The following is a 27159-nucleotide window of genomic DNA, read 5'->3' on the forward strand; positions in this document are numbered from 1 at the left end:
GCCGGCGACGCCCAGGTCACGCGCCCAGCGCTCGGCCCTCAGCGGAGGTGGCGGGAACCGCACGGAGTCATGTGGCGTTCAGTACACCGGCGGAACGGTGCGGCATATACGGACAGCACTGCTGATCCGGTGACTCCCAGAGCCCGATGTCAGTGGTCCCCTAGGGACCACAGGAGCTGACGGTCGGATGCCGCTCCGGTCAGGCTCACAACGGTCACGTCTCGTGGTGTAAGGCGGGCTCGCCGACTGGGTCAGGTCAACACTGTCCAGCCGAGCCCGTGCGCCGCCGGCGGCCACTGGTGGCCCACGCCGGCGGCGGGAAGGCCACGGTCATCTGCAGCGGCCTGTCGTCACGCCCCGCAGCCAGAGCCGGCATCGGGCGGTGACCATAACAACCGACGGCCACTTGTTTACAGTCAATCAGGGGCTATCAGTGACACCTCCAGCAACCAAAACATGGAGCCGTTTAATCACCACCGCACCAAGCCGGTCATCCCTACGCTGAGGGCACCGCACAGAGGGTATAACGCTCCCGGTCTGTCACGCCATGAGCTTCCACAGCTGAGTGGGAACCCAGTGGCGCGTGCCATCGACCGCGCCGCCGACCTACCCTTGTTACGCTCCTGCAGCTGCCGCAGCTGATCGTGCAGCGCGTCCAGCTCGGCCTGGCGGGCGGCCGAGTCGGGCGCAGCAGTGGCGGCGGCGGCGGCGGCCGGCGCCCCCTCGGCCAGCGGGCCGTGCACGTGCGCCTGCAGCGTGCGCGTGGTGTCTGCCCGTGGGGCCACGCCAGCGTTAATCACCGACACGCACGGCACGGACCACGCCTGACCAGAGCACGTGCAGCGGCCGCGTCCGCGACGACGGCGGCTCGACGCCGATGTCCACACGGGGCGACACGCTCAATCCCAGGCAGCACAGCACCACAGCCAGCGGGTCAGCTGGCCGGAACGAGCAGCGGGCACTCACTGGACAGGCGCCACCGACGTTAGCACAACACAGAGCCCCACACGGAACCACCAGTGTGACCGGGAGTCAGACCCTGTCGCGTCTCCCAAGCATTAGAGAGAGCTGGCCGCCGTCGGGCCGTACCTGCCAGCCGGCGCGTGAGGTCCTTGTTGTCCTGCTCCAGCCGGTGGATGCGCCGCTCGAACGCCACGCGCGACAGCTCGTCCACGTCGGCCTCCTCCGGCGAGAGGCTCGACATCAGGCAGCTCTTGTCGCTGATGCGGCTGGAGGCGGCGCACGCGGTCAGGCGTCCACGGGCGAGAGACGCCCGCGGCAGCACGGCACACGACAGGCCACCTGTGTGCTCGACACCACCTCTCGGCCGCGGCCCACGCCACTGACACAGGCTCGACCTGACGCTGGCCGCGCCCCGACACCTGCTCGACCTGACCTGACCCGGCCCCGCCCCGACCCCCGCCTCGGCCCAACGCCGGCCGCGCCCCGACCGCGGCGCACCTGCCCTGCGTGAACGTGAAGCCGACGAACGGCAGGTGGAGCGCCGTGAAGAAGTTGTTGGTGGTCGGCGGCAGCGTCTCCGAGCTGCGCACGTCTAGGTCGTCCACGTCGAAGTTGCTCGTGTCGTAGGGCGAGCTGACCTCGGGCACGTAGGGCGCCGTCGAGTCGCGCACCGTCTCCCACTCGATGTCGGAGAACCACGGGTGGTTCTGCGGCCAGAGGGGCAGGTCAGCGGCCGGACTCCAGGTGTGAGCGCTCACCGCGCCCCAGCCAGCCAGCCAGCGGTTCGCCACGGAGTGAGCCCGATCACGCAGGTGACGAGCGGACGCGCGCGCGGCTGCCTGCGCGGCGCGGATGTGCGATCGAGTGTCGCATACATGAGGAGCTGACGGCGTCGCGAGGCCGAACGTCACGAGGCGGCTCCACCAGGCTGAGCATGTCACCACGTCTGAACTGTCGGCGTCGAACGTTTGGCTCGTCGGTTTTTGTTGGGAGGGGAGGAGGGGGGGGGGGGGGGGGGGGGGAACGATCGCTGGGTTTTAGCCCGATGACATTTCATTGGACAAGTTCATCACAAAGAGCCAGCTGTCATTTCTCGAAGTCCCATCAAAGTCAAACAACGAATGCAGATATTTTGCATGGATTGTCGTACAATGCCTGGGCTTGATCGAGGCACAGGCTGGCGCCGGACCTAAGCTGACAGAGACTGGCGCCAGGCCAGACCGGGCCTAAGCTGGCAGAGTCTAACGCCAGGCCGGACTGGGTCTAAGCTGGCGGAGGCTGGCGTTGAGACGGGCCTTAGAGTCGTCTCCTGCCGGACCTGCGCGGCCCTGGACTGCCTCAGTCACCTCACCCCGCGGGCATACGGCCGGGCCTTAGGGTCGTCTCCTGCCGGACCGGCGCGGCCCTGGACCGCCTCAGTCACCTCACCCCGCGGGCATACGGCCGGGCCTTAGGGTCGTCTCCTGCCGGACCGGCGCGGCCCTGGACCGCCTCAGTCACCTCACCCCGCGGGCATACGGCCGATTGCGGAGGTACACTCGCTGTGAGCTGTGACGTCATGCCCTGCACCACCACCGCCCATGACTGGCCAAGACGAAAGCTTACATCATTGTCCATGATGAAAATTTTCATTCGGTGTCATCCTTTTACAAAACCTTTAAAAAATCACTCAGGTTCTGTTCCGGATAACATTTTGATTATATCCGATCGGGCCATAACTTCCAAAATAGATCCAGGGAAATGTCGAGGTGCGGGGTTTGTCAACAATAACGGCGCCAACGCCCACACAGAGTTCGCTGGGTACGCAATCCCAGCCCCACCTTCAGGCGGGGTGGGGAGGGGCGGGCAAAATGCGAACATTGCAAGGCATGTCCAGAATATCACAAGGACCACAGGGTCTCCGTACCCAGCAGTTGACGCAAACACTATTCCCGGGATGAGGGGCCATTCCACGGCTGTTCCACCCGAGAAACTGGCCGCTCGGGGCCAGCATAAACACGGATGACGTCAGACGCGCGGGGGGTCGCGCGGCGCTGACCGGAGGACGTCGGCAACGCTTGAGTCGCATCAAGGCTACCCGCGCGACGTACGATGACGGCAGCAGGGTCACGCCAACGACCCCATAGAGCGGCGATGCTTGACAGCCGCACCAGCGTTAGGCAATGCAATCGTGGAGCTTGCTTAACGTGATGAGTGGTATTTATTTTCCGCTCTCGTATACTGTTTATACTGGTCCGTTCAAATGAACTCTCCACCGTTGATGATGGGCATTACTCCACCACAACTTTAAATTATGGATACTACTTATTACGTATGTGCTAATAAGCTACGTTAATTTAACTGGAGATAACGGTTAGAATACACGCCTATCATTTTGCAACCGAACAAAACTGCCAAGACGACACCGCTCTACGCCGTGCCTTGTCGCTGGAACGGCGGGTTTAGTCATCCGATTGTATCTGGAACCGAGCGGCTGATCCCAACACTTGCCGCTATCCCCGCCGATCAGCGCCGTTTTCAGGGAACCGATCGGCCGCCGCCGGCGTCAGCGGCGCCTCTCGGGGGCTGGGACCGGCCAGACTGTATCGATTAGAGGGAGCACACTGCTGTGACCGGCCGGCCCGGGGGCGCCTCGCCGCCAGACCGGGCGCGGTCCGCACCACCAGACCGGGCGGCGTCCCACACCAGGCCCCACGGATGATGCGACGGCAGCTCTCAGCCAGACCGGGCGGCGTCCCGCACCAGGTCCCACCGCTGATGTGACGGCAGCTCTCACCCAGACCGGGTGGCGTCCCGCACCAGGTCCCACCGCTGATGTGACGGCAGCTCTCAGCCAGACCGGGTGGCGTCCTGCACCAGGCCAGACGGCAGCACGCCGCCAGACCGGGCGCGGTCCGCACCGCCAGACCGGGCGGCGTCCTGCACCAGGCCAGACGGCAGCACGTCGCCAGACCGGGTGCGGTCCGCACCGCCAGACCGGGCGGCGTCCTGCACCAGGCCAGACGGCAGCACGCCGCCAGACCGGGCGCGGTCCGCACCGCCAGACCGGGCGGCGTCCTGCACCAGGCCAGACGGCAGCACGCCGCCAGACCGGGCGCGGTCCGCACCGCCAGACCGGGCGGCGTCCTGCACCAGGCCAGACGGCAGCACGCCGCCAGACCGGGTGCGGTCCGCACCACCAGACCGGCGGCGTCCTGCACCAGGCCAGACGGCAGCTCGCCGCCAGACCGGGCACGGCCCGCACCGGGCCCGACGGCCGCTCGCCGCCAGACGGGGCGAGTTGCGAGACCGCCGCTACACCTTCATAACGACCGCCACGTGAACCAACGCCGCAGCCACGGCCGCTCGCCGGCGCGGCCCAATGGACGGGAGTGGGGTGGGCACCTTGAAGTCGTCGATGCCGTTCTGTCCGAGCCGGAACTCCTTGGAGCAGATGAGCCGCTTCAGCAGGTCCTTTGCGTTCTCCGAGACATCCACGTCGGCCGGGAAGTCCAGGCAGTTCTGAAGCGGACGAGTGGCCAACACTCAGCACACGCCCCTGGCCGCTGAATCCAGTCCCGACAAACCCTCTACTGCCGATCTAGCAACGAAACGGGCCTAAGGCTAGACCCGTGCACAAGGCAGGCGGCTTACACAGCACGCCGCTAGTACAGAGGCACAACAGTGGACGGACTGCCACCAACACGAGGAGCATCACCAGGCCGGGTAACGTCCTACAAAGGATTTTTCGGAATCTGAGGATGTTTGCCTGTGAGTCCTCCCTTCCGTCGGCTCCGGCGCCGGCCATCGAGCCGCGCGCACCTGAGGGTAGCGTCGTTCCGCCCCGCCCCGGAGAGCCGCTGGGTTTACACGCCGGGACGAGGCCAGCGCGCAGCGGCGGTGATCTCACCGGGCCCCTCTCAGTGCCGCAGCTCAACCCGCCAGATGGCGCCGGTCACACAGCAAATGGGGGTAACGGAGACTAATTGGCATCGCTGGACAATCTCTAATGCCGCAAATGAGAGGTGTTGTTAAGAAAATAAGCCAGCTTGACTGAGAAATGGGTCGCGCGGGATATTTGTATTTATCTTAGTCGGGATGACACGAGCGGGGCGCGCGCCAGCCTTGAGGTGACAGCGTCACAACTGCCACGGTGCGGCGACACGAGCATTATTCAAGGTCCATGACCACATCGAGCGGTAAGTGACTCGGACCATTCGTCAAATAGCGAGGGCATCAATATTGAGACGGGCGCCGGGCTGGCGACCCGGTCGCTTCGGACTCGGCCGTCCAGGTACTCGGCGCTCGCGCCCCGCCAGCGGGGAGCCCTCGGCGCCGGTCGGCCGGCGGCACGGCCGGACCGCCGCTGACGGGGCCGCCCGGCCGACCATCGATCTGCCGGCCCGGGAGGCGGCTGGGCGTGCGGCCGCGGCCTGTCGCCGCCGGGCGGCCCCTCGGCCGACACACCGGACCACGCACGGACACGCACGACACGCCGACGGCCACATCCGGGCACGGCCTGAGCGTCACGGCGCCCCAGCGGCCTGGGTGGCGACACAGGATGGTGGCACGGACACGGACGACGGCGTTGGGGACAACAGCGAGAAACGTGTCGCGTTCTAGCGCCGCGCTCACAGCTGAAGCGCTTCACATACGATCTGCGCTCACGTCTGCATAGCAGACAGGCAGCATCCACCCAAACGAATCATGGCACAGGCTGAGGCACGGCTCCCAGTTCCCAAGCACACCACACATGCCGACGGCAGCAGCAGTCACTTACGCTGTGGTTCATAATCTTGCCGTACGTCTCCACCAGGCTCTCGGCGTAGAAGGGCGTCTCGGCGTACAGCATCTCGTACATGCAGACGCCCAGCGACCACCAGTCGCACTCCGGTCCGTACCGGCCCTGGTTGTCCTCCATCGCCTGTCGCAGGCGGCCGCGCACGTCAGGGGACGCCTGGGAGCTGGTCTAGGACTGATGAGACGAGTCAGGCCGATCTGAGGCCTGATCAGAGGTCTCAGGCCAGAGGCTGGTCAGAGGCTGGCCAGGGGCCGGCCAGGAGCTGGTCAGAGACCAGTCACAGGGTGATCAGAGGCCAGTCAGAGGCTGGTCAGGAGCTGATGGGCCGGTCCGAGGCTGATCAGAGGCGGTCAAGGACCTGAGGCTGTGTTCTGAGGCCTGAGGAGGATGTTCAGAGGCCAGCTCGGGACTGCTCAGAGGCCGGTCGGGGGCTGGCCGGGCCTGGCGGTGGCCACTCCGTAACCAGATCAGCCCCTCCAGAGGTCGGCCGCGGGCGATCGCAGGCACGACAATTGGCTAATTCCGCCGGAATCGCGTTAGGGGTAAGGAATTGCGTCAGGAAGAGGCCGGACGGCGTCGGGCCTGACTGAGAGGCTGGAGTGCCGGCAGCGGCTCCATGCCAGCAGCGGTGCTGAGGCCTGACTGAGAGGCTGGACTGTCAGCTGTGGCGCTGAAGCTGGACTGTCATGCAGGACCTCATGGGTCCTGTGCCAAAATCACGCGGGGAAAGCCTGATCTGACTTGGGCCAGTGACGGGTCTCAGGGCCGAATGTAGTACAGTGCAATACTGAGCATCACTTCATGCAGCAACACCGTTAGTAACTTCAATCTCGTAATCAGTGAAAATCCTTACAAAAACTACATTGTTAAAATACAAATAAGGAAAATATGTGAACTTTGGCGCTTTCCCTGTGTATTAGGACAATTTTTAAATGCCAGCAATGGGCTGCAGGGTGCCACCAACAAGAACAGCTCCCGGGCTCTAACCGGACTCTGTCTACATCCACGGACTACATCTGTCTACAGAGCATCTCTGGCCAAAACAACGGGACCTAAGACCCCCCCCCCCCCCACACGCAAACACGTCAAACAGCGCGCGCCGGTAGGGCCCACTGCAGCCGAGCGTGTACCGCCCCCCAGCGCCGGCGGCCGGCGGTGAACTCGTGCCCAGAGCGTGCACGCCCCCCCCCCCCCCCCCAGTGCCGGCGGCCGACGGCGAGCCCATGCCCCAAGCGTGTACCGCCCCCCCGCGCCGGCGGCCCGCGATGAGCCCGTGCCCTGAGCGTGCACCGCCCCCCAGCGCCGGCGGCCGAGGGTGGACCCGTGCCCCGAGCGTGTACCGCCCCCCAGCGCCGGCGGCCGACGGTGAGCCCGTGCCCTGAGCGTGTACCGCCCCCCAGCGCCGGCGGCCGAGGGTGCACCCGTGCCCCGAGCGTGTACCGCCCCCCAGCGCCGGCGGCCGAGGGTGGACCCGTGCCTCGAGCGTGTACCGCCCCCCAGCGCCGGCGGCCGACGGTGAGCCCGTGCCCTGAGCGTGCACCGCCCCCCAGCGCCGGCGGCCGAGGGTGCACCCGTGCCCCGAGCGTGTACCGCCCCCCAGCGCCGGCGGCCGACGGTGAGCCCGTGCCCAGAGCGTGTACCGCCCCCCAGCGCCGGCGATCGGCGGTGAACCTGTGCCCAGAGCCGCGCCCCGTCCGCGGCGACGACGGCTCGTACCCGCAGTATCTCGGGGCTGATGTAGTCGGGCGTGCCGACAGCCACGTTGCTCTGCACGGTGCCGTCCTCGCTGAGCCGCAGGCAGGAGCCGAAGTCGGCCAGCCGGATGTGGCCGTTGGCGTCGAGCAGCACGTTGTCCGGCTTGATGTCGCGGTGCACGTAGCGCAGCCGGTGGATCGAGTCGATGGCCAGCACCATCTCGGTGATGTAGAACTTGGCCATGCTCTCTGGGATGCCGTCGGCGAACTTGGCCAGCAGCGTCAGCAGGTCGCCGCCGCAGTAGTAGTCCATCACCAGGTACTGCCGGGACGCGCGACGCGGCCGGTTACATCACCAACCCGGCGTCGGGTTGGTGATGACTGGGTCAAGCTTCTGCAGGCATCTCCAAGTACATCAGACGTTCTTTGAGGTTGGAAATTTCAGAGCATTGCCTCAGGAAACTGGACGGTCAGGGCCGCACACTACTGTCCTTCATAACTGGAGCACACAGAAAAACGTACGCAAAAATGGGTCAAATACAACATTAAATACAACGAAAATGTACAAATACAACATCAAAATAATCGGTGGCGAAAGTAGCGGAGTTTTGCCAACAAAATTGGAGGGAGAGCGGACAACGGGATTATCTATGCGATACTCATAGACCTGTAAAGGCTGGCTGCCATGGTAAGGTCGACCCCTAAAATATACAGAAGGCGCGCCCGGCAGAGGGACAAGCACGAACAAAAGTGGAGCACACTGGTGCCGCACCGGTTGGATCGAACACATATTCACTAAATAGTCTAAGTAGAACACAGGCAACTCGTCCCTTTTTGGCAGATAAACGATACCGTGCTGCAACGGTCTAATAAAATGACCTCGGCCATATAAAACACGCCATGATATCTCCCTCAAGGCCAGATTACTGTCTCAACGGCCCGCATCGCCGCGCTCCACTCCACCCAACAGCCTGCGACAACAGCGCTGGCGCCACCTTCCCACGGCGCCGCAGTTGGTGCCAGCGACGCTCCCGGGAGGAATGTCGCCAATGCGCCGGTGGCGGTGCCGCCCCCAGCTCCGGCCAGCCCGCCGGCGGCGGCGGCCCGTGAGCCGGCGCAGGCCGGCCGTGCACGCCATGCACGTAAGCATGAACGCAGCGAGCTGATAAACAAACAGCGCGCCATGAGCCCGGCGTCGGGCGCGTCGCGTCAGCCGCGCCTCATAACGGGCCGGGCCGAACGCGGCGGCGGCGACCCGGGCCTCATGGTGCCGGCGCCGACTACCCGGGCCGCCTGCGGTCTCCGCACCTCTGCCGCACACGCCGCGCACGCGCCTCCTGCCGCCTACAGACAGGACTTCGCCAATCGCCGGCGCATGGCGAGGTGCGGCGAAAAGAAGAGAATGACCGCTTCTAACCGACAATGCCGCTCCTCCGCTGGCGAGCAACCACAGCATCGTAAATGTGTCCAGTCGGCGGGATCAGTCCGCTCGTTCAACCGAGCAGACACGGCTTTGAACAAAGCCACGCCAGCGAAACTACAAAAGGAGCTCAGAACGACGCGTCATTGGTACTTTTTGTGCACCAAAACCCTGCTTAAGTCACCCCTAAGCTTCTGTTTCAGCCACGAAAGCTGTCAGCGCCGCGTGGTTCGAAACACGCCGCATGCCTCGCTGTCCGGGCCAGTCCTCCAGAGGCCCGGCCGAGACGTGCGTCCGGGGACGCGGCGCGAGCTGCGTCGGCCGGCACAGAGGCCGAGGACCCGCAGCGACAGGCGCCCGGGTCCCCATCCGGCACGCCGTCGACTGGTGCGACGTTCAGCAGGAGTGCAGTCAAGACCAGTGAAGAAACAGCAACACCTTACCGGGACATATTTCACGCGAGGCTAACCATGCTGAGGCCTCCGAAAACCTGGAGGCATAACAAACCTCCGCCAAGGAATTTATGACCAAAAAGAAGTTTTTCAGCAGTTATATGCAACATGAAACATTAGGAACTAATCTCCTTTCCATCGCAAACTAGACCACGTTCCAGAAAAAAAAAAACGGTTACATTAGCCCGGATCTAACAGAGCTTTATTGCTCTTTGCCCCCAACCCAGCCATCCGTCCAGCTCCCCGAATGCCACCCGTGGCCGGTCTCGGTCGATTCGGCCCGTTTCCAGTCGACTCGTCGCTGCCGTCTGTCGTCCGTCGGCGCTCCGGCGCCCCGTCCCCGACGTCGGGCAGCGCTCGTCGGCCGGCATATTTCAGCCGGCCGTCGGCCGTCGGCAGGCGGCGGCGGCACGTGCGGCGCGGTCGACCGTTCACCTCGGGCAGCGGCGGCCACACCTGCGTGGGCCGCTCTGCGGCCGGCCGGCCGCGCCTCCGACAGCCCCGGACCGCGCCGGCGGGGGCGCCGAGCCGCCCCGGTGGCGCAGCGTCGCGTGCGAACGCCGGCCGTCCCACTTTGACGGACTGTGGCAGTCGATGACACGTTCAGCACACAAAACATCGCCAAATCACACAGGAAAACGGGAGGCCGCTCCAAGGTCCCATGAGAAAGGCGCGCGACGTGCGCCTCGCGGCTGGGCGCGCTACAGGAGACGGTGCTTCCCCCAGTTCCCCACTGCACAGGAGGGAGGCGAGCCGGCGTAGGCGCCCTTCCCGGCGGCGCCTGGAGCTCGGTACGGGTCAGCCACACGCTCAGGGCGCCGGCGCCGTGCCGGGGCCTCCAGCGCGGCCGCCGCGGGCCCGACAGCCGGCGGCGGCGTGTCGCGGCGAGCGGCGTCGCCTCTTCGCGCTGGCAGCGGCGGCGCTCGGACGCCACCAAACTGGCGCTCTTTGGCACGCCGTGACGCGCTCGAGCCGGTCGACAACAATGACAGATCGTCGGCCGGTGCGCGGCGACGCTCGCCGACGCGACGCGCCGTTTTTGCGGGCCGCACCGGGCTCCGAATTCCGGCGCACGCCCGGCGTGGCGCCGGCGGGCGGCGGCGCTGCCAGCCACGGCGGCCGCTGGCAGCGGGCCGGGCCGGGACCGCCGCAGATGGCGGGGCGGACGTGCCGGCCGCGCGGCAGCGCCGGGTCCGGCTGGCCCGGATCCGTCGGCGGCGCGCGGCCGTATCGTGGCCGCCATCGGCACGCGCCGCCGAATGTCAAACAGCGGCTAAATACAGGCGGCCGGGCCGCGCCGGCACACGCACCGGCCCGACCGGCGCCACCCCGGGCATCGCGGGGAGGGGGAGGCACCGGCACACCGGCACCGCGGTCGCCCTCAGCTCCGAGCTGGTCGGCTGTGACGGCTGCCAGCGGCCACGCGACACGGGCCAGCCCGCCTGCGCGGCCGGGCGGCGGTGACGGGACGAGTCCGTGTGAATGGAGCGCGTCCCATCGGCGGCACCGATGTCAGAGATAGGGTCGGCTGGCGGGCCGGCAGCCGGCCGCGGCGCCCGGCTGCCGGCCTATATCGGCCGCCAGGTCAAACAGCGCGCAGCTGGGGTGCAGCGTCACCGCCGGGCCGGGGCGCCCCCACTCACCAGGTTGTTGTCGTCCTGGAAGGCGTAGTGCAGGTCGGTGATCCAGCGCCGGTCGCCGTACACCAGCACGTCGCGCTCCTCCTGGAAGCACGCTGTCTCCACCCGCTTCAGCATCTCCCACTTGTTGAGGATCTTCATGGCGTACACCTGGGGACGGACGGGTGTCGGTCAGTGGGCGACAGCGGCGGCCCGGACGGCACAGACTCACAGGCGGGCCGTGAGGAGTGTGGCCACAGAGAGGAGGAGCGGCCGGAGCCGCTCATCAACACCGGCGCCTGCAGCGACGCGGTAACACACTGAAAGCCCCATATGACAGAAGCGAGGGAAAATGACTGACTTGCTGGCACTATCGATAAGTTGTTGTTAGTTGCTTTTTGGCATTCGTGTCTGTTCCTAATGCATTGATTGCATACATCATGCCTTGCCTCCGCCCACTGCATTACATCTCACGCCAGCCAACGTTCTTTACAACTGCGCCCCATAGACCACTACGTCAGCCAAAAACAATGCGGTCGTGGTGACACTGTCGAAGCCAGCAGTAATTCGATGCTTATGTTCCACATGCCGTGTCTACACACTGCGTGTTACTACGACGCTGCGCCCAATGCCAGTTCTGGTCCAAACAAGGGCGTTTATCGACTCCACATACACATGCTGAACCCGTAGAAAGTAATTCCTCGCCAAACAGGGGTTTACATTAAAATGAACCCTAAAAGCTGGCAGGGTCTCAGGTTTCCAAGGATATCCCAAGTGGAGTTTCCCATGTACAGTGGCAACGGTCTCCAAACACGAGTATTCACAGGGCCCCCCGCGTCACCGCTTGTCAAGGGCCTTTCCCATAACGTACCATTAGATCCAGCATCATAAGGTCGGATGCGGTGGAGTCAGCGCTTGAAATAAAACACGTGATTCACGTGTTGACACGGCGTGTCCTATTAAAACGAAATCGATTCATCACACAGCAGGCACCAGGTGGTGCATTGCTCACGAGCGTCAGCCGCGATTTCACGCCACTGACCTTTTCCGTGGAGCGCATCTTGACCACGCACACTTCGCCGAAGGCACCACGCCCTATCACTTTGAGAATCTCGAAGGCGTCCCGACATAGTCGCAGGGATTTCACACGCTGTACGACCGGCCGCGCTGCAAAGGTCACAAACAGGTCACATGGAGGCGACCGGTCAGTTGGCAGTCATATGTTCGGTCACCGGAGATCATGTAAGAGTTCCACACACTCCACAGACGACCGGGCGGAGGCGGGCCTTCTGACGCAGCGCACCGGCACGGCCAGCTGGCTGCGTATCGCGGGGGAGTGGGCGGCGGGCGCCGCTGTGCCGGCGCCCACACCGAAGTCCGCCAGCACACGCCAGACCAGCGAGCATTAGGTCCTTTATGAAACAGCCACAGATCGGCCCTACACTACCGGGTCAGCGCTGGGTCATTGCTTTCATCAGCCGATCCGACAAATTTATCTGGAGACGACAGCAGGGTTATGAGGGTCCCGTGCAAACGAAGTGTACATTGGCCGGCTAGCAGCGTCCGGCGAAAGACGGACAGGTAATAATCATTCGTGTGACCTGGACCAGTCACTGGTCAGCAGCGGGACAGAGCAGGGTCAGTGGCGGGTCAGGAACGGGTTGGGGGGAGGGGGGTGATTTGGAGCCCCATCATAGCGTGGTCAGCGTCAGTCAGCGGCGGATCAGATGCTTCAGCAGCTGCCTGCTGTGGATCGGGGCCGGATCGGGGATCAGCAGCTGTCTGCTGTGGATCAGGGCCAGATCGGCGAGTCGGCAGCTGTCTGCAGTGGATCGGGGGTGGACCGGAGCCGGATCGGTGGGTCAGCAGCTGTCTGTTGTGGACCGGAGCCGGATCGGTGGGTCAGCAGCTGTCTGCTGTGGATCGGAGCCGGATCGGCGGGTCAGCAGCTGTCTGCGGTGGGTCGGGGGTGGACCGCGCCGGGTCGGTGGGTCAGCAGCTGTCTGCGGTGGGTCGGGGGTGGACCGCGCCGGGTCGGTGGGTCAGCAGCTGTCTGTTGTGGATCGGGACCGGATCGGCGGGTCAGCAGCTGTCTGCGGTGGATCGGGGGTGGACCGGAGCCGGATCGGCCGGCCGGCGGCGGGTCAGCCGCGGTCAGCGCCGGGCCGGTGTCGGGCTAGCGGTGCGGCCCCGCCAGCGCCGGCGAATGGCCGCGCTCAGTCAACACAGCGCCGGCTATCTGGGCGGCGATATGACCTGCGGCCGGGCGGCGCGGGGGCGTGCAGGCCGCCACGCTGCGCCGCCGGCACCGGCCCGCCACTGCGCGGCCACGGGCCGACCGGCCGCCCGCAGGAGCCCGCACTTTGCGACATCGCAAATAAACACGGGTGCACGGCGGCGGCCGAGAAAATAAGCCCCCTGGTACGGGGCTGGGGTCACGGCATCATCCATCGTGGCCAGGACAGGATGCACCGCAGTCGCTGTAGACTTTCACCCACAGAAGCCGGCGGTCGCGTCACGGGATGTGGCCATGCAGACGCATGTAACGGCTGTCGGCGGGCTCCGACCCGCTCACCACCGACCTCCACGGGCGGCCGACACGCAGGCCGGCCGGGCCAGTTAGCAGGACACGTGTTAGGCGTCGGCCGTGCACAGCACGCGGCAGCGGTCCAGCACTGCACCGCTTCACCTCCTGACGAGGCTACTTAGTCCGGCCGAGGCCGTGTTTATTTTAGTCGCGGTCAATTACCGGGAGCGGTGTCGTAGCCAGCTGCGGCGGCCACTCGAGCCACCGGTGCTGGCGCTGGCACCGGCCGCCGCGCCGGCCGCCGGGAAGCCCTGGCCGGGCAGCCAGCGGTCCGGACGCGCCACAGACCGGGCGGCGACCCGGCGCCGGCCGGGCCGCTCTCGGCGCCGGCCGGGCCCGCTCAATATGGGGCGGCGGGGCGGACGCGAGCCCCGGCGGGTCGCGCTGCCGGCGCCCACCCGCGCCGCCGCCCGGCTATTTTCGGGGCGGCGCGTCGCCGCCGACGCACGCCCGGGATAATACCCCGCCGCGTCGGCGCTGTGCAAATAAATAGGGTGCCGGCGGAACCACGCGTCGCCGCCGCCGCCAGGCAGCAACGACGCCTCTGCCGGCCGACTGAAGGCGCAGAGTCGGCGTCGCTCGTCAGGTCAGGTCAGGTCAGCCGGCAGGCCCGGCGCCGGCCGGGTCGACAGCAGCGGGCTCCACAGGGCTGGTGCGCGGACCAGCCGCCGGGCGTCGACGACCGCCGTCGCAGTGACCATGACCGGCACAGGCGATATTGATCCACCGGCCGCGGAACTCGGGGAAGCGGGGAGGGGGGGGGGGAGGCCGCCCTCATCCGGCAGTCACCTCCAGAAGCGATCTGACCGAGCGATACCACCTGGAGCGGGCGTCTGACACCCACCTGGCGCCCTGGTCGGCTGCGGTCGGAGACCGGAGCCAGCGTGACCGAACCTGTGGCCTCTCCTGGTGAGCAGCCCGTGAGGAGCAGCGGTGACCGCGCGCGTCATGGTCAGCTGAAAGCCCGTGCCTCTCCCCCAAATCCGCCACAAACGACTCCGTTTCATGATCCCAAACCGCGTCAAACCTGTCACAGCGGGGCAGTATAATCATGAACGACCCAGTTCCTCCCAGGCGAACAATGGACTCAGCACCCAGGTGCTCACCCTCAATTATGGGTACTACGCAGAGAGCATAGATTAATGATATCATCGAGGTCTAGCGGCCGTGAATGTGGGCGGCCACTTCGAATGCCACCGTGCCGGCGGACACAGGAGCCGACGACGACGCGGCGCCGCCGTCACGCCAAGGCGACTACAATTCGCGCTCAGCTGATGCGGCACGTCACAGAGTGGTCGCCACTCAGCCGGACGCCCGGTGCATCCCGTCTCTCAGATCAGGAGCGTCCCGTGCAACGGTGGCCCGCCCGCTGAGAGCTACGGCGACAGCCAACCAGTCCCTTCGTCCCGTGTAACGGTGGTCCGCCCGCTGGGAGCTACGGCGACAGCCAACCAGTCCCTTCGTCCCGTGTAACGGTGGCCCGCCCGCTGAGAGCTACGGCGACAGCCAACCAGTCCCTTCGTCCCGTGTAACGGTGGCCCGCCCGCTGGGAGCTACGGCGACAGCCAACCAGTCCCTTCGTCCCGCGCAACGGTGGCCCGCCCGCTGGGAGCTACAGGGACAGCCAACCAGTCCCTTCGTCCCGTGCAACGGTGGCCTGCCCGCTGGGAGCTACGGCGACAGTCAACCAGTCCCCTCGTCCCGTGCAACGGTGGTCCGCCCGCTGAGAGCTACGGCGACAGTCAACCAGTCCCCTCGTCCCGTGCAACGGTGGTCCGCCCGCTGAGAGCTACGGCGACAGTCAACCAGTCCCTTCGTCATGCGACGAGACGGCCCGGACCAACTTCTTCAAAGGAATAGCCGCATGCAAGACCCGGCTGTAATTGTGCGGCACGTGTGCCGCCAGCCGACGGCCGCTGCCGTGCGACGCCGGTGACGCCATGCGCGCCACCGGCGCCGATCGGCGCGTGACCCCAATCGCAGCCGGAAGCCGAGCACGGCCGCACGCCCTTCTGCAGAGCCGCACGTGCTGCGCTCGCGGCCCCTCGCGCGTCTCGAACGCACTGGCCGACGCCGAACAATACTGGAAAGCCGAAAAGGGCAAAAGGCGTCCGTGTCTGGGAGGCAGTGTGCACGGTGCGACACGGCGCGCCTTCTCCGGGACTCGACGCCGACCTCAGCCCTGTACAAATACCGACGCTGCGCAACGGAAGTTGTCCAGACATTACGCCGTACCTTTAACGTTGATGCATCGGCGAAACTCATACACCGATGCTGATGATTGTGTGCAGTCGGTCACGTGTCCCTGCATCCACCCGCGGTTCGGTGACGTCTAATGCATCCGTCGTCTGAACCATGTCTCCTGATCTTTCACCACTTACCCTCGCTCTGACGTCATGCGTGTATTTCAACGCCCAGACAGACGGGATCCACCGACAGCCAGCTGGAACCCCGTCATGTAACCCGGTTCGTAGCTTGGTTTGCACCTTTACGAGAAGCTCAGTTGTTGCCAGGCGGGAGGCGGCCGGACCTACCCCCGAGCACGGAGCATGCGGAAGGGGGAAGGGGGATGCTACTGGCGAAAATAATTGCGGCGTTGTGCTCCGCTGTAATTTGGCGCAGTTCTGCGGATGTTGGTGACGGCGCTGGCGTACCATCCTGGTGGTGCCGTTGGTACTGTGCTGGCGACACCACATTGGTGATGCCATTGGTGCTGTGACGGCGTCGATGCGGTGGTGCTGCGCGGTGACGGTTCTGATAGTGCTCGTGCGCCAGCCGCCGCCCGCTTCGGAAGCCTTCGCTGGCGTCAGCGTGAGACGGATGGATCCCAGGAGAGGCTTCCACAGTCGCCACTGGATCCCAGGAGAGGCTTCCACAGTCGCCACTGGGCCCCGACGCCGCCGCCAGCGGCCTACAGTCAGCTGCCCTTCCGCCCTCTCCCGCTTCGCTGCCCTGGCCCCACAGCGTGGCGGGTGCCGCCCGCCCCTGATCGGGCTGCTACAGTCTGGATCTGCGGCATCCTCTGGCGTCGCCACACACCGCCAGAAACAGGGGACGCCCAACCAGCCTCTCTCAGCGAATGTCAGGCACCTCTCTGCTAGGTCTAGCCTGCGAGCGACCGGCGGCGCGCAAGAGAGCGCCTACCTCGGCTGGCAGAGGCGTCAGGCAGCCGGGCGGCCGGAGGGGCGTCCGTGGCGCACCTGGCGAGCCAGCGCCGCCAGAGAGCCGCCAGCTGACAGGTCGCCGCGCCCGCCTGCCACAAGGTCGCGTCCTCACGTCGTCTCCGCCGCCGCTCGCGACCAGAAATAGCCGGCCGGGATTGGCGCCGACTGCCAGCTGGTTAGCGGTCCTCGCTGTCCGGATGAGGCATGGCCGAGCCGCCAGCGGGGTCTCCCTCCAATGCGACAGCCCCCTTCGCCGGGATTGGCATCGACTGCCAGCTGGTTAGCGGTCCTCGCTGTCCGGATGAGGCATGGCCGAGCCGCCAGCGGGGTCTCCCTCCAATGCGACAGCCCCCTTCGCCGGGATTGGCATCGACTGCCAGCTGGTTAGCGGTCCTCGCTGTCCGGACAAGGCATGGCCGAGCCGCCGGCGGGGTCTCTCCCCACTGCGACAGCGCCCTTGGCCGAGCCGCCGGCGGGGTCTCCCTCCACTGCGACAGCCCCCTCCACCGGGATCGGCATCGACTGCCAGCTGGTTAGCGGTCCTCGCTGCCCGGACAAGGCATGGCCGAGCCGCCAGCGGGGTCTCCCTCCAATGCGACAGCCCCCTTCGCCGGGATTGGCATCGACTGCCAGCTGGTTAGCGGTCCTCGCTGTCCGGATGAGACATGGCTGAGCCGCCAGCGGGGTCTCCCTCCAACGCGGCGGTTTATTTCACCGGCCTAAGCTTCTCCAGCCCGGAGGCGCCGGTGGCTGACGAACCCCGCGCACGCCTCCACCCGGTGACCGAACCGGTGGCCTACCGGTAACTCAAAGCAAGCTATAACCTGCATTGCTGCGAGGCTAGCGTAAAATCCACGAGACTGCAGCATTTGTTCTACACATAAGCAATAGTGCGCGTGTAATGTGACTTATGCCCATAGCGGGAGCACACCGACCAGTGCCTCACACGTCTACTGCAACAAAGAGGCTCAGTGTTTCGCACCGCTGGCCCGCTGCCGTACCCATCGAAGGTATTATGATCCAATGCTAGCCGCATACGACGCCGCTAAGCAATGGTGTTCTAGATATGGCGTTCACAATCCATTGTGCCAATATATAAAAACAAATAAAACCGCGGGCCACCTCCATGCAACATCCGATTTAGCTGTTGGTAACAATGTTATTCCCCGGCTCGGCATCAGCTGGAGCGGACCGGCCAGCCGGCCGCCCCTCCCTGCCGCCGCCGCGCCCGCCGCCCGGCATGGGCCGCTTCCGTTTCGCAGCTGGCACACTCCGCCGGCGGCGGCGACGGCGACATGTCGCAGCAGCGCCAATCCCTTCCGGCCGCAGGGCATCGACCAGCTGACTGGGCTAATGGCGGAGAGGTCGGCGGCGGCGGCGGCATTGATCCCAGCGGGGCGCGGCCGGCCACGCCCCGCTCTCCAGCTGTCCGCCGGGCCCCGGGCGCGTCGCGGCCTCACGTGCGCCCGGCACCGGGGTCACAGCCCTAGGTGCACCCGACAGGAGGGTCACAACCCTGGGTACACTCGCCAGAATGGCTACAGTCTCTAGAGCACCAGGAGCCAAGGGTCGCAGCCTCAGGTTCATCCGACAGAAGGGTCACAGCTTCAGGTACACATGACACAGGAGGGTCCCATTGATTTAAACCCGGCAGGAGCGTTAGATACCGTAATTTGACAGCAGGATCACGTCCTCGTCGGCTCACAGCAGAAACGCCTCACCGCCAACCACACAAAGCAGAATGTCTGTAACCTTATCTCAACAATGCGGATGTATAGCAGTCGTTCTATGTTTGGCAAGAGCGTCAATCATATATTGTGATATCATGGCGTCACGAACCACGGCGACTGTTGAGTTACACAGCAGCTCCACAATATAATATAAACATGAAACGCGCATCCCAATCGGTTTCAATCCACGCTGGTAAACCCATTTCACCGCAGCTTGTAACGTGAAGATGGCATATCAAGTCTCTCCTCCCACCAGCTCACTCCACTCCACCAGCCCGTTTGGGAGCCCTGCCTGCACTGAACGCATCACATCGTATTCACAAGCCGCTGAGAGAAGCGCGACGACACCTGCCGTTACAGCGGAATCCCCACACCAAGCGTGGAGCGACCCTGGTCGCCGAGTAGCGGCGCTGGTGGCCGTGGCAGGCAGCCGGGCCGGCCCGACCAGCGGCCGGGTCACCGGCGGCCGGGGCACCAGCGGCCGCCGCTGCACGGCGGCAGGGAGCTGGGCGGTGCAGCCGCACACGGCCGCAGACGGCCGCGGTGCGCGCCGGACGTGGGCCGAGCCGCGACGTGCCCGCTGACTGAAGCCCAGCGCGAGCGCCCCGGCGCGCCCGCCACCCGCCCCTCAGCCTCAGCAGGGGGAAGAGGGCGGGGGGGGGGGGGGCACCTCTATCGGACAGCGGGACACACGGGACGCAGGCGGCGGCTGATTCACCTAATGAGAGCCGCTTATGCCACGTCACAGGCCGGGGAATGTAGGCCGGCCCGGCGTCGGCGGCCGCCCGGCCGCCATGGGAAAGGTGGACGGTAGACGGCCACGCGGGAGCGGCGCCCGGTCGGCGCGGGGAGGTCCGCTGGACACCGCTCACACGGACGCCAGCGAGAGACGGCCGTCCCACCGACTCGCACACCGGACAGGAGGGAGACGCCCGTGCCGGCCGCTGCCCGGCCGTCCCCGGGCGCCTCCCTCCCGCAGAGAGTCACGGACCGCACCCACCGGACGCGCCCCGGCGCCGCGCCACTCCGCCAGGCCCAGTGACCAGCTGCCTCCAGCTCCGACACGCAACCGGCCCGATAGGCCTGCAAGATAGGGCGGGGCTCGCGTGCGTCGCAGCGCGTCCGGCGCGCGCCGCGCCGCGCCGCGCCGAGCAGCACGTCCCGGCCCCGGCTCCGGCCGGCGCTCCCGTTTACGGTCGGCGGGGGCCGACTTGTGTCTAACGTGCGAACCCGGCGCCGGCGGCTTCCGCCTCGTGTGCAAACACGGCGCGCTCAGCCTACCGGTGCCCGCCGGCGGACGGGCCCGGAGTGTGGGCAGAGAGCGGCCTCGCGAGCGCGCCGCCGAGCGGTGGCGCAAGTCTGCACAGCGGAATGCCACGGCATCCCAGCAGCGGGCACGTCCTGCGAGGCGGAGCGGGGCACCACAGCACCGGTGGCGCAAGAACGACGGGGCGCTTGCCGGCGGACGGCGAGCAGCCCCGACATCTTGCGCCAGAGACCGTACCCGATCAGTCTCATACCGGTGACGCGAGACAGTAGCCGCTGGCTTCGCCCGCAAACGATCAGAATCCACACATGTCCTTCAAGACACAGTGTACCGTGGCGTCAAAGTCGCGAGTACTTAGCGCTGAGGAGAGGGTGAGAGGTGAGAGGATGGGGGAGGGGGAGGGGCAGCACACGGTGAGCAACGGACAGCCCCGCATGCCTCAAGGCAATCTCCCGGCAAGCCCTGCCATTTCCAGGAGGCAGCGAGTGCCGCGGTTCGGCGGCGTGATACCGCAGGGCTGAGAGCTCACCCACACGCACGTGGGCGGACGGTCCCGGATGGGCGGCAGGACGGAGCGGCGGCGCGGGTCCAGCGGTCCGGAGCCCAGAGCGCCGCCCCCACCTCACCCCTCCGCCACCAGAGGCGGTGACCGGCAGCAGCTCGGCCCGACCTTACCCCTTCCCCACCAGAGGCGGTGACCGGCAGCAGCTCGGCCAGACCTCACCCCTACCCCACCAGAGGCGGTGACCGGCAGCAGCTCGGCCCGACCTTACCCCTTCCCCACCAGAGGCGGTGACCGGCAGCAGCTCGGCCAGACCTCACCCCTACCCCACCAGAGGCGGTGACCGGCAGCAGCTCGGCCCGACCTCACCCCTACCCCACCAGAGGCGGTGACCGGCAGCAGCTCGGCCAGACCTCACCCCTACCCCACCAGAGGCGGTGACAGGCAGCAGCTCGGCCAGACCTCACCCCTACCCCACCAGAGGCGGTGACCGGCAGCAGCTCGGCCAGACCTCACCCCTACCCCACCAGAGGCGGTGACCGGCAGCAGCTCGGCCCGACCTCACCCCTGCCCCACCAGAGGCGGTGACCGGCAGCAGCTCGGCCCGACCTCACCCCTACCCCACCAGAGGCGGTGACCGGCAGCAGCTCGGCCCGACCTCACCCCTCCCCCACCAGAGGCGGTGACCGGCAGCAGCTCGGCCCGACCGGCGCCCAGTACTCCGGCCTATCCTACCGCACCAGAGGCCGACCGGCCTGTCCGGAGGCAGCCGCTGAGCGCAGTCGCGCCGCCAGAACGGCGGCCCATTTCTCAGCCGGCTCTGGGAAAACTGGTCGAGCAGTGGAAGGGCTTCGAGCAATGTGCTTCACTTTACAAGAAGCTCAAATGAGCGTTGGCAGCCGTCCTACGACATACCTGGAGCGTTCTCCAGCGGCGGGATCGGGAACTGCTGACAGACTGATCGGAGCTTGACCCACTCAAGTCCTCTTACCGCCCCACCCAGGGCACGTTCTCTAGCATTGACAACACGTCGCCAAAGCTTACGACTAAAAGTACCGAGACGGCACATTTGAAGCCATCTAAAAGACCACGTTGACGTGCTATCATTTCGTGGCGTGTGAGCCGCTATGGTAGCGATGCCTCCCACTATTGGCTGTGCATGAAACTGATGCCTCGCCGGGCGCGAGTGTAGCGCTCGGCCATTCTAAACAACCAACTTGGCCTTCAACCTTCGAGCCGCGGAAAACCCGCACACGAAGACCCGCCTCTCGACCTGCCTGCCTGCCTCCGCCCTAACCGCGCCGCAGAGCATCAGATGGTCGTCCGTTACTCGATCGGGGACGTTCATTTCGACTCAAACTTCGGACACCGGTGACGAGCTACTGCATGTAGAGAGGCCAATGCATCTTTCAATAGGGGAGAAGACGAGGTCACCGCCAGCTGGCGTCAGTGCCAACCCACGAACAGTCGGCTTCACGTCAAGGGCATGCACTGAAGTTGCATCTGGCACCGACTCCAAAGCACAAACAGTTGGTGGAAGGTGCTTTCGAGTTGTGCTTATCGTCCAGGGGCAGAAGAACCGACCTACTCCACGTTAAGTTCCGAGAGAAAATTTCCTGTTACATGGAAGTGCTCTAACAATCATTAGCTCGCTTCTTGGTACACGCAATTTAAACGCTGAGTAACGTTGCGAGTCCGCCCTTTATGAAATGGGGCCGGCGACACCCAAGCAATGCACGGGTTTTCAACAGCTTCTGCTGGGTAAGCCAGAAGCACCTGTCCATGGCAGAGCCAACGCCCGATCCCATCTCAGCGTGCGACCATACCAGTGAGACTGGTCCGAGTTACGAGGCATGGCGCTGTGTGCACACTACACCCGGCGAGGCACGCTGCACGCGCCACCGCCACCGGCCCATTGTGAGCGCACGGGTGATGTGGCGTGACAGGAGCTGCAGCCGGCAGCCGGCCGTGGGGTCGCCATCACCAGACCAGGGCAAGGGCGGGTCACCAGACCAGGGCAGCGACGGGTCACCAGGCCGGGGCAGCGGCGTGTCACCAGACCGGGGCAGTGGCGAGTCATCAGACCGGGGCGGGGCGGGTCACCAGACTACGGCAGTGGCGGGTCACCAGACCAGGGAACGGCGGGTCATCAGACCAGGGGAACGGAAGGTCACCAGACCAGGGCGGGGGCGGGTCACCAGACTGGGGGAACGGAGGTTCACCAGAACAGGGCAGCGGCGGGTCACCAGACTGGGGGAACGGAAGGTCACCAGAACAGGGCAGAGGGGGGTGGCCAGACCAGGGCAGCGGTGGGTCACCAGACCAGGTGATCAACGGACCACCAGGCTTGAGTTAGAGCCACAGGGATGGGGGAGAGGGATGGGGAGGGGAGAGGAGAGCCGCCTCCACAGTTGCCTTTGGCCCATAGCCATGTAATCATCCTGAGCGCCGCGCCAGCAGCGGCCGGGCCGCGGCCCGTAAGCGCGCACGTTGCGCCATCGTCCACAACTGTCGGCCCATCGCTCAGCCCGCTCCCGACCGCCGTAATCCTCGTGCAGAGCCGCCGCCGAGCGGCGCCTGCTCTCAATGCACGCCGGCGGCGGGCGCGGGGGAGGCGGCGACGGGCGCAGGTATTTCGGGCCGGCTCTGTGGTAACCGGCGACCGTGCAGGGGCGGCGGCAGCCCGCGCTGCAGCCGCCGCCGCCACGCACCATTCATGAGTCAGCCGGCCAAGGAAGCGGAACCGGCCCGACGGCGCCCATCACGGCTGACGGCGGCGGCAGCGGCCGGCGCTGGGCGGGCCCTGTGCCGGCGAACCTGGACCGCCCGGCCGGCCGGCTGCCGGTTATGCGGCGGCCGGGCGAGGCCGTTGCTCTCGGTACAGTCTCTGCGGGCAGGCGGCGGCGGCGCGCTGCCGGAGACGGTACGGCCGGCGGCTCGGCTCGGCGGCCGGGCCGCGCGCCGCTGCCACCGCCGCCGCCGCTGCCGCCGGAAGCCAGCTGATGACCCGTCCGGTCTCGCCGGCCGGACACCGGACACGGTGAGAACGCGCTGCCACCGGTCGGCCCTACTGCAGGTGTGGGCGGCGGCTGCCGGCCCATGAGCCGTCCACCGCCGCCGCTAGCTCATGGCGCCTGCGCGGCCAGCCGCCGACAGCGGTAGCTTATGACGTACTGCGCGGCCAGCGGAAACCAGCAAGGCCAACGACGGCCGCATGCGTCAACTGTGCCCACTTAGAAGACGCCTAGCATGAGCAATCCATTCCGACTAGGCTGATTCAGAAAAGAGGCGAATAACACCTGCTAACCAAAAATAATAATAATGATGGGCAAAAAGTAACAAAGCTAGCTTGATCCGGCCATAGAACATCCCGCTCGTATGCAAAGAATAGAGCAGAGCACTGCATACGTACCGAAGATCGTCAAAATTCTTTGGTATTTAGTATTCAGCAACTGTCATGAGGCTATCTGAGCGACACAGTACAGAGGCCGTCCGTCAGCGTACAGTACGCATCCAGACGACACAGTACAGAGGCTGTCCGCCAGCGTACAGTACGCATCCAGACGACACAGTACAGAGGCTGACCGCCAGCGTACAGTACGCATCCAGACGACACAGTACAGAGGCTGACCGCCAGCGTACAGTACGCATCCAGACGGATCGGAACTTGCCACCCCATCAGCGTTTGCATCGCGCGCTTGGTGGGAACTGTATGGTGGCGCCAGTATCCACCCTCTCCCTGGTCCATCACCGTCCGTACCGCCCCCTCCCCACTCTCCCCCCTGATTCATATCCGAACTGCCTCCTACTCCATCCTTCCGTGTCTACACTCCCTGCCCATCGCCATCACAGCCCGAGCGCTACGTCCCTCACCATCAGAACCCAAGCGCCACGTCCCTCGCCATCAGAGCCCAAACGCCACATCCCTCGCCATCAGAGCCCAAGCGCCAGGTCCTTCGCCATCACAGCCCAAGCGCCACGCCCTCGCCATCACAGCCCAAGCGTCATGTGCCTGGCCGGCCGCGCCCACACGTCCTGTCGGCGGCCGCGCGGTGGCCGTCTGCGGGGGCTGCGCACGCAGGTCCGGTCGGCGCCGCCGGCTCCGGAGCAGCGGCGGACGGCGAGGCGTGGCGCGGTGCGGCGCGGCGTCCGCCGGCAGCACCGGACACGCTGGCCGGCGCACGGCAAAGAAGTCGGGCCGGCGCCGGCGCCGGCGCCCGTCTCAAGGCGTCCTAACACGGACACGACCAACGTATCTTCCCCAGATCTTGGAAACTCCGATATCCCGTAGTCTAGAATAAACGCAGACACCCAAACGGGTTCGGAGCCCATCCTATATCTAGCAAGCAACATTAATAGACCCGGTGCCGCCCAAGCGGTGTTGGTCGGCGACTAATGCAGCTGGCTGAAGTTGGAAGCCGGTTTACTCCGCGATACACCGACGGGCAGATCATGAGATAGGAGTCGGCCACACACCTGCACTTTCCGTCTGCGTTTTGCGCGACGCAGTCAACGTCATTTGCTGCAAACCCTCTGTACATCAAACCGAACACAATTTTGTGACATCCATCGTCCCGGGCTTGAAGAAATATACATTCTCGGAGCTGATTTGCTAGGTCTCACATCACACTTATCACCAAGATCCGCTCGCCACGGGCGGTGGTTGTCCTACCGTCACATCAAGTCTATAACGCGTTTGCACCATGCAACATGGCCGTGATCACGCAGCCTGATAGCAAGGCTCACTTTAACCTTGAACGTCGATGGCGGATTAGGCTGGAGTGCCGAAGGATAACTCCAGTGCGCCTCGCCCCGGGGGGCAGACGTCAGACATCCGTGTGGGTGTACAGCCGAAGGCGTCTGCTGACGTGCGAGGGTTGGGAGGGCGCGTCAAGACGCCGGCGGGCCTGCCCCGGCACCGGGGCGGCCCGGACTCCCGGACGGACGGACGGACGGACGGACGGACGGACGGCGGCCGGCAGCAGCGCGCCGCCCAAGCACGGCTGACGGTAGCGCACGCCGCCGCCGTACGCTGGCACAGACGCCAAGGCGACGTTACTGGCCCAGTACCGTCTTAGATGTTGGCGCTCCCAACACCCCGACCGTCATCACCGACGCTATCGAGCCAAGGGGAGCCACCCGGATAGCCGGCCGGTGGAGGCCGACACACGCAGGCCCCGCACCAGTCCGCCCACACGGCGCAGAGGACCGTCTCCGCGCGGCCCTATCACAACAACTTCCCAAGGACGTTGAAGCTGATGCGGGTCATAAAGAACACGAACGATTAACGGATAATACAATTTTTAACAGGATAGAAGTCTATAGATCACGAAACTGATCAGGGTTCTGCTTCGGCCCCGGTCGGCCTCCTTGGCGTCTCAACAGCTCGTGCCATGTCAGCCGCCGTCTGCTGGGAGCGGCACCGGTCGGCGCGGGGACAGCGGGCCAGCAGAGGATGGTAGGCCGGGGGGGGGGGGGGGGGCAGCGGGCCAGCGGAGGATAGACCAGGTGAGGAACATTGGGCCAGGGGGGGACACCGAGTCGGCGGGGTGGTAAAACCGGGCCGGCGGGGGACATCGGGCCGGCGGGGGGGGGGGGGGGGGCATGGCGCTGGGCGGGGAGACACCGGGGCGGCAGAGAGACAGCGAGCTGGCAGCGGGGGGGGGGGGGGGACATAGAGCCGGCGTCGGGCCGACATGGGCAGCTCCCTCCACTGCTGCAGCCGTCGCCGCCGCCCGTCGCCGCCGTCGCCGTCGCCGCCGCCGCCGCCGCCACGCTCGCCGCCGCCGCTGGCTGGCAGCCGGCGGCGCCCAGCCTGCCGCTGCCAGCGATGGCGGCTACCCCGGGCGGCGGCTGACAGGCGCGCGTTACCGGCCGTCGCCAGCAGACGTCAAGTCGACAGCCGGTCCCGTCTCACCGGCGCCTCTGGCCACGGCCGGACTACCCTCTTTCGCTGAGCGGAGCGGCGCAGCACGGTGTGCGAGGCGGGCCCCGCCTGGCGCGCACGGTCATCGCGACTCGCTGCCGGCATCCCGGCACGCAAGACGACTACCATTGAGCTGCTCCACGCCATCTTCTAGGGACTCAAAGGACAGGAAGTTACTCAGCTGGCACTAGCCATCCGAGAGCCTGAATCATAGCCCGCCGTCTGCCCGCAAACAGAGTGGGAGACCAGGACGCAGGCTCAACCCCGATGCGTCACGTGCACGGCCGTGATCACGCCCGCTGATTGATTGTTTGGGGCTACCGGCGATGAACGACGATGTCACGGCCACTCGCCAAAGCGTCCGCCGCACCGAAATGGCCGCGTGCCCACGCGCAATATTGCACACCGCCAGTCATTAGGATTACGGATATCTGAAGAGGAAACAGGTAACACGATACCCGAGGACGGTCACCTGCACCGGTCGTCTGGAGGAAAACCGGGCCCACCCACTCGACACCACCGATCCCTGATGAGTCACGCAGCGCGGCGGTCGCCGAGCTCGGCGCGCGGCAGGGCGCTGGCCCATCCGCTCGCCCCGCGTGGAGCCCCTCCCCCGCCGCTGGGGCGCGGCGCGTGCTCCCGGCGGCGCCCACGCCCAGCTCCGCGCCCGACACTCACCGAACTCGAGGAAGTCGGAGACGGTCTTCTCGCGGCGCAGGCTCGAGTTGGCGCACTCGTCGAACAGCACGACCAGCACGTCGAGCAGCGTCTCGGCCGAGAACATGTGTCCGTCGGAGCGGCCGGCGCCGCCCAGCACCAGCCGCTCCAGCTGGCGCAGCCGCGCCTCGGGCCCGGCGCCCGCCGCCTCCGCCGCGTTCATGGCCGCCGCGCGCCTCAGCGGCACATCTGGCTGCTGGCCGGGCGGCGGCGTGCTCACATGCCGGCCCGCTCAGCGGCCGGGCCGCACAGCCTCCTGCAGGTACGGCCACAGCGTCAGCCGGCCGGCCCGGTGCCGCGCCGCGCCTCGCCCGCGCCGTGGATCAACGCTGCTGCAC

The 27159-nt window shown here is 66.1% G+C and overlaps 1 protein-coding gene across 1 annotated transcript in view; it reads right to left on the reverse strand.

The window, feature by feature from the left end:
- gek (serine/threonine-protein kinase gek) overlaps positions 1–27020 on the reverse strand; it is a gene marked incomplete at its 3' end in the record, with an annotated part of 42675 nt that extends 15655 nt beyond the window's left edge. Inside the window, exons 1-8 of the mRNA XM_037217333.1 lie at positions 26783–27020; positions 11971–12095; positions 10953–11099; positions 7460–7759; positions 5723–5866; positions 4348–4464; positions 1462–1670; positions 1090–1229 (exon numbers count right to left, since the gene is read on the reverse strand). Coding sequence (XP_037073228.1) covers positions 1090–1229; positions 1462–1670; positions 4348–4464; positions 5723–5866; positions 7460–7759; positions 10953–11099; positions 11971–12095; positions 26783–26984 — 1384 coding nt within the window. The remainder of the gene's footprint in view (positions 1–1089; positions 1230–1461; positions 1671–4347; positions 4465–5722; positions 5867–7459; positions 7760–10952; positions 11100–11970; positions 12096–26782) is intronic.
- Between the last annotated feature and the right edge of the window lie 139 nt (positions 27021–27159).

The sequence above is a fragment of the Pollicipes pollicipes genome, unplaced genomic scaffold (assembly GCF_011947565.3).
Source record: "Pollicipes pollicipes isolate AB1234 unplaced genomic scaffold, Ppol_2.1 Scaffold_4002;HRSCAF=4701_pilon_pilon_pilon, whole genome shotgun sequence".
Taxonomy (NCBI): Eukaryota; Metazoa; Arthropoda; class Thecostraca; order Pollicipedomorpha; family Pollicipedidae; genus Pollicipes; species Pollicipes pollicipes.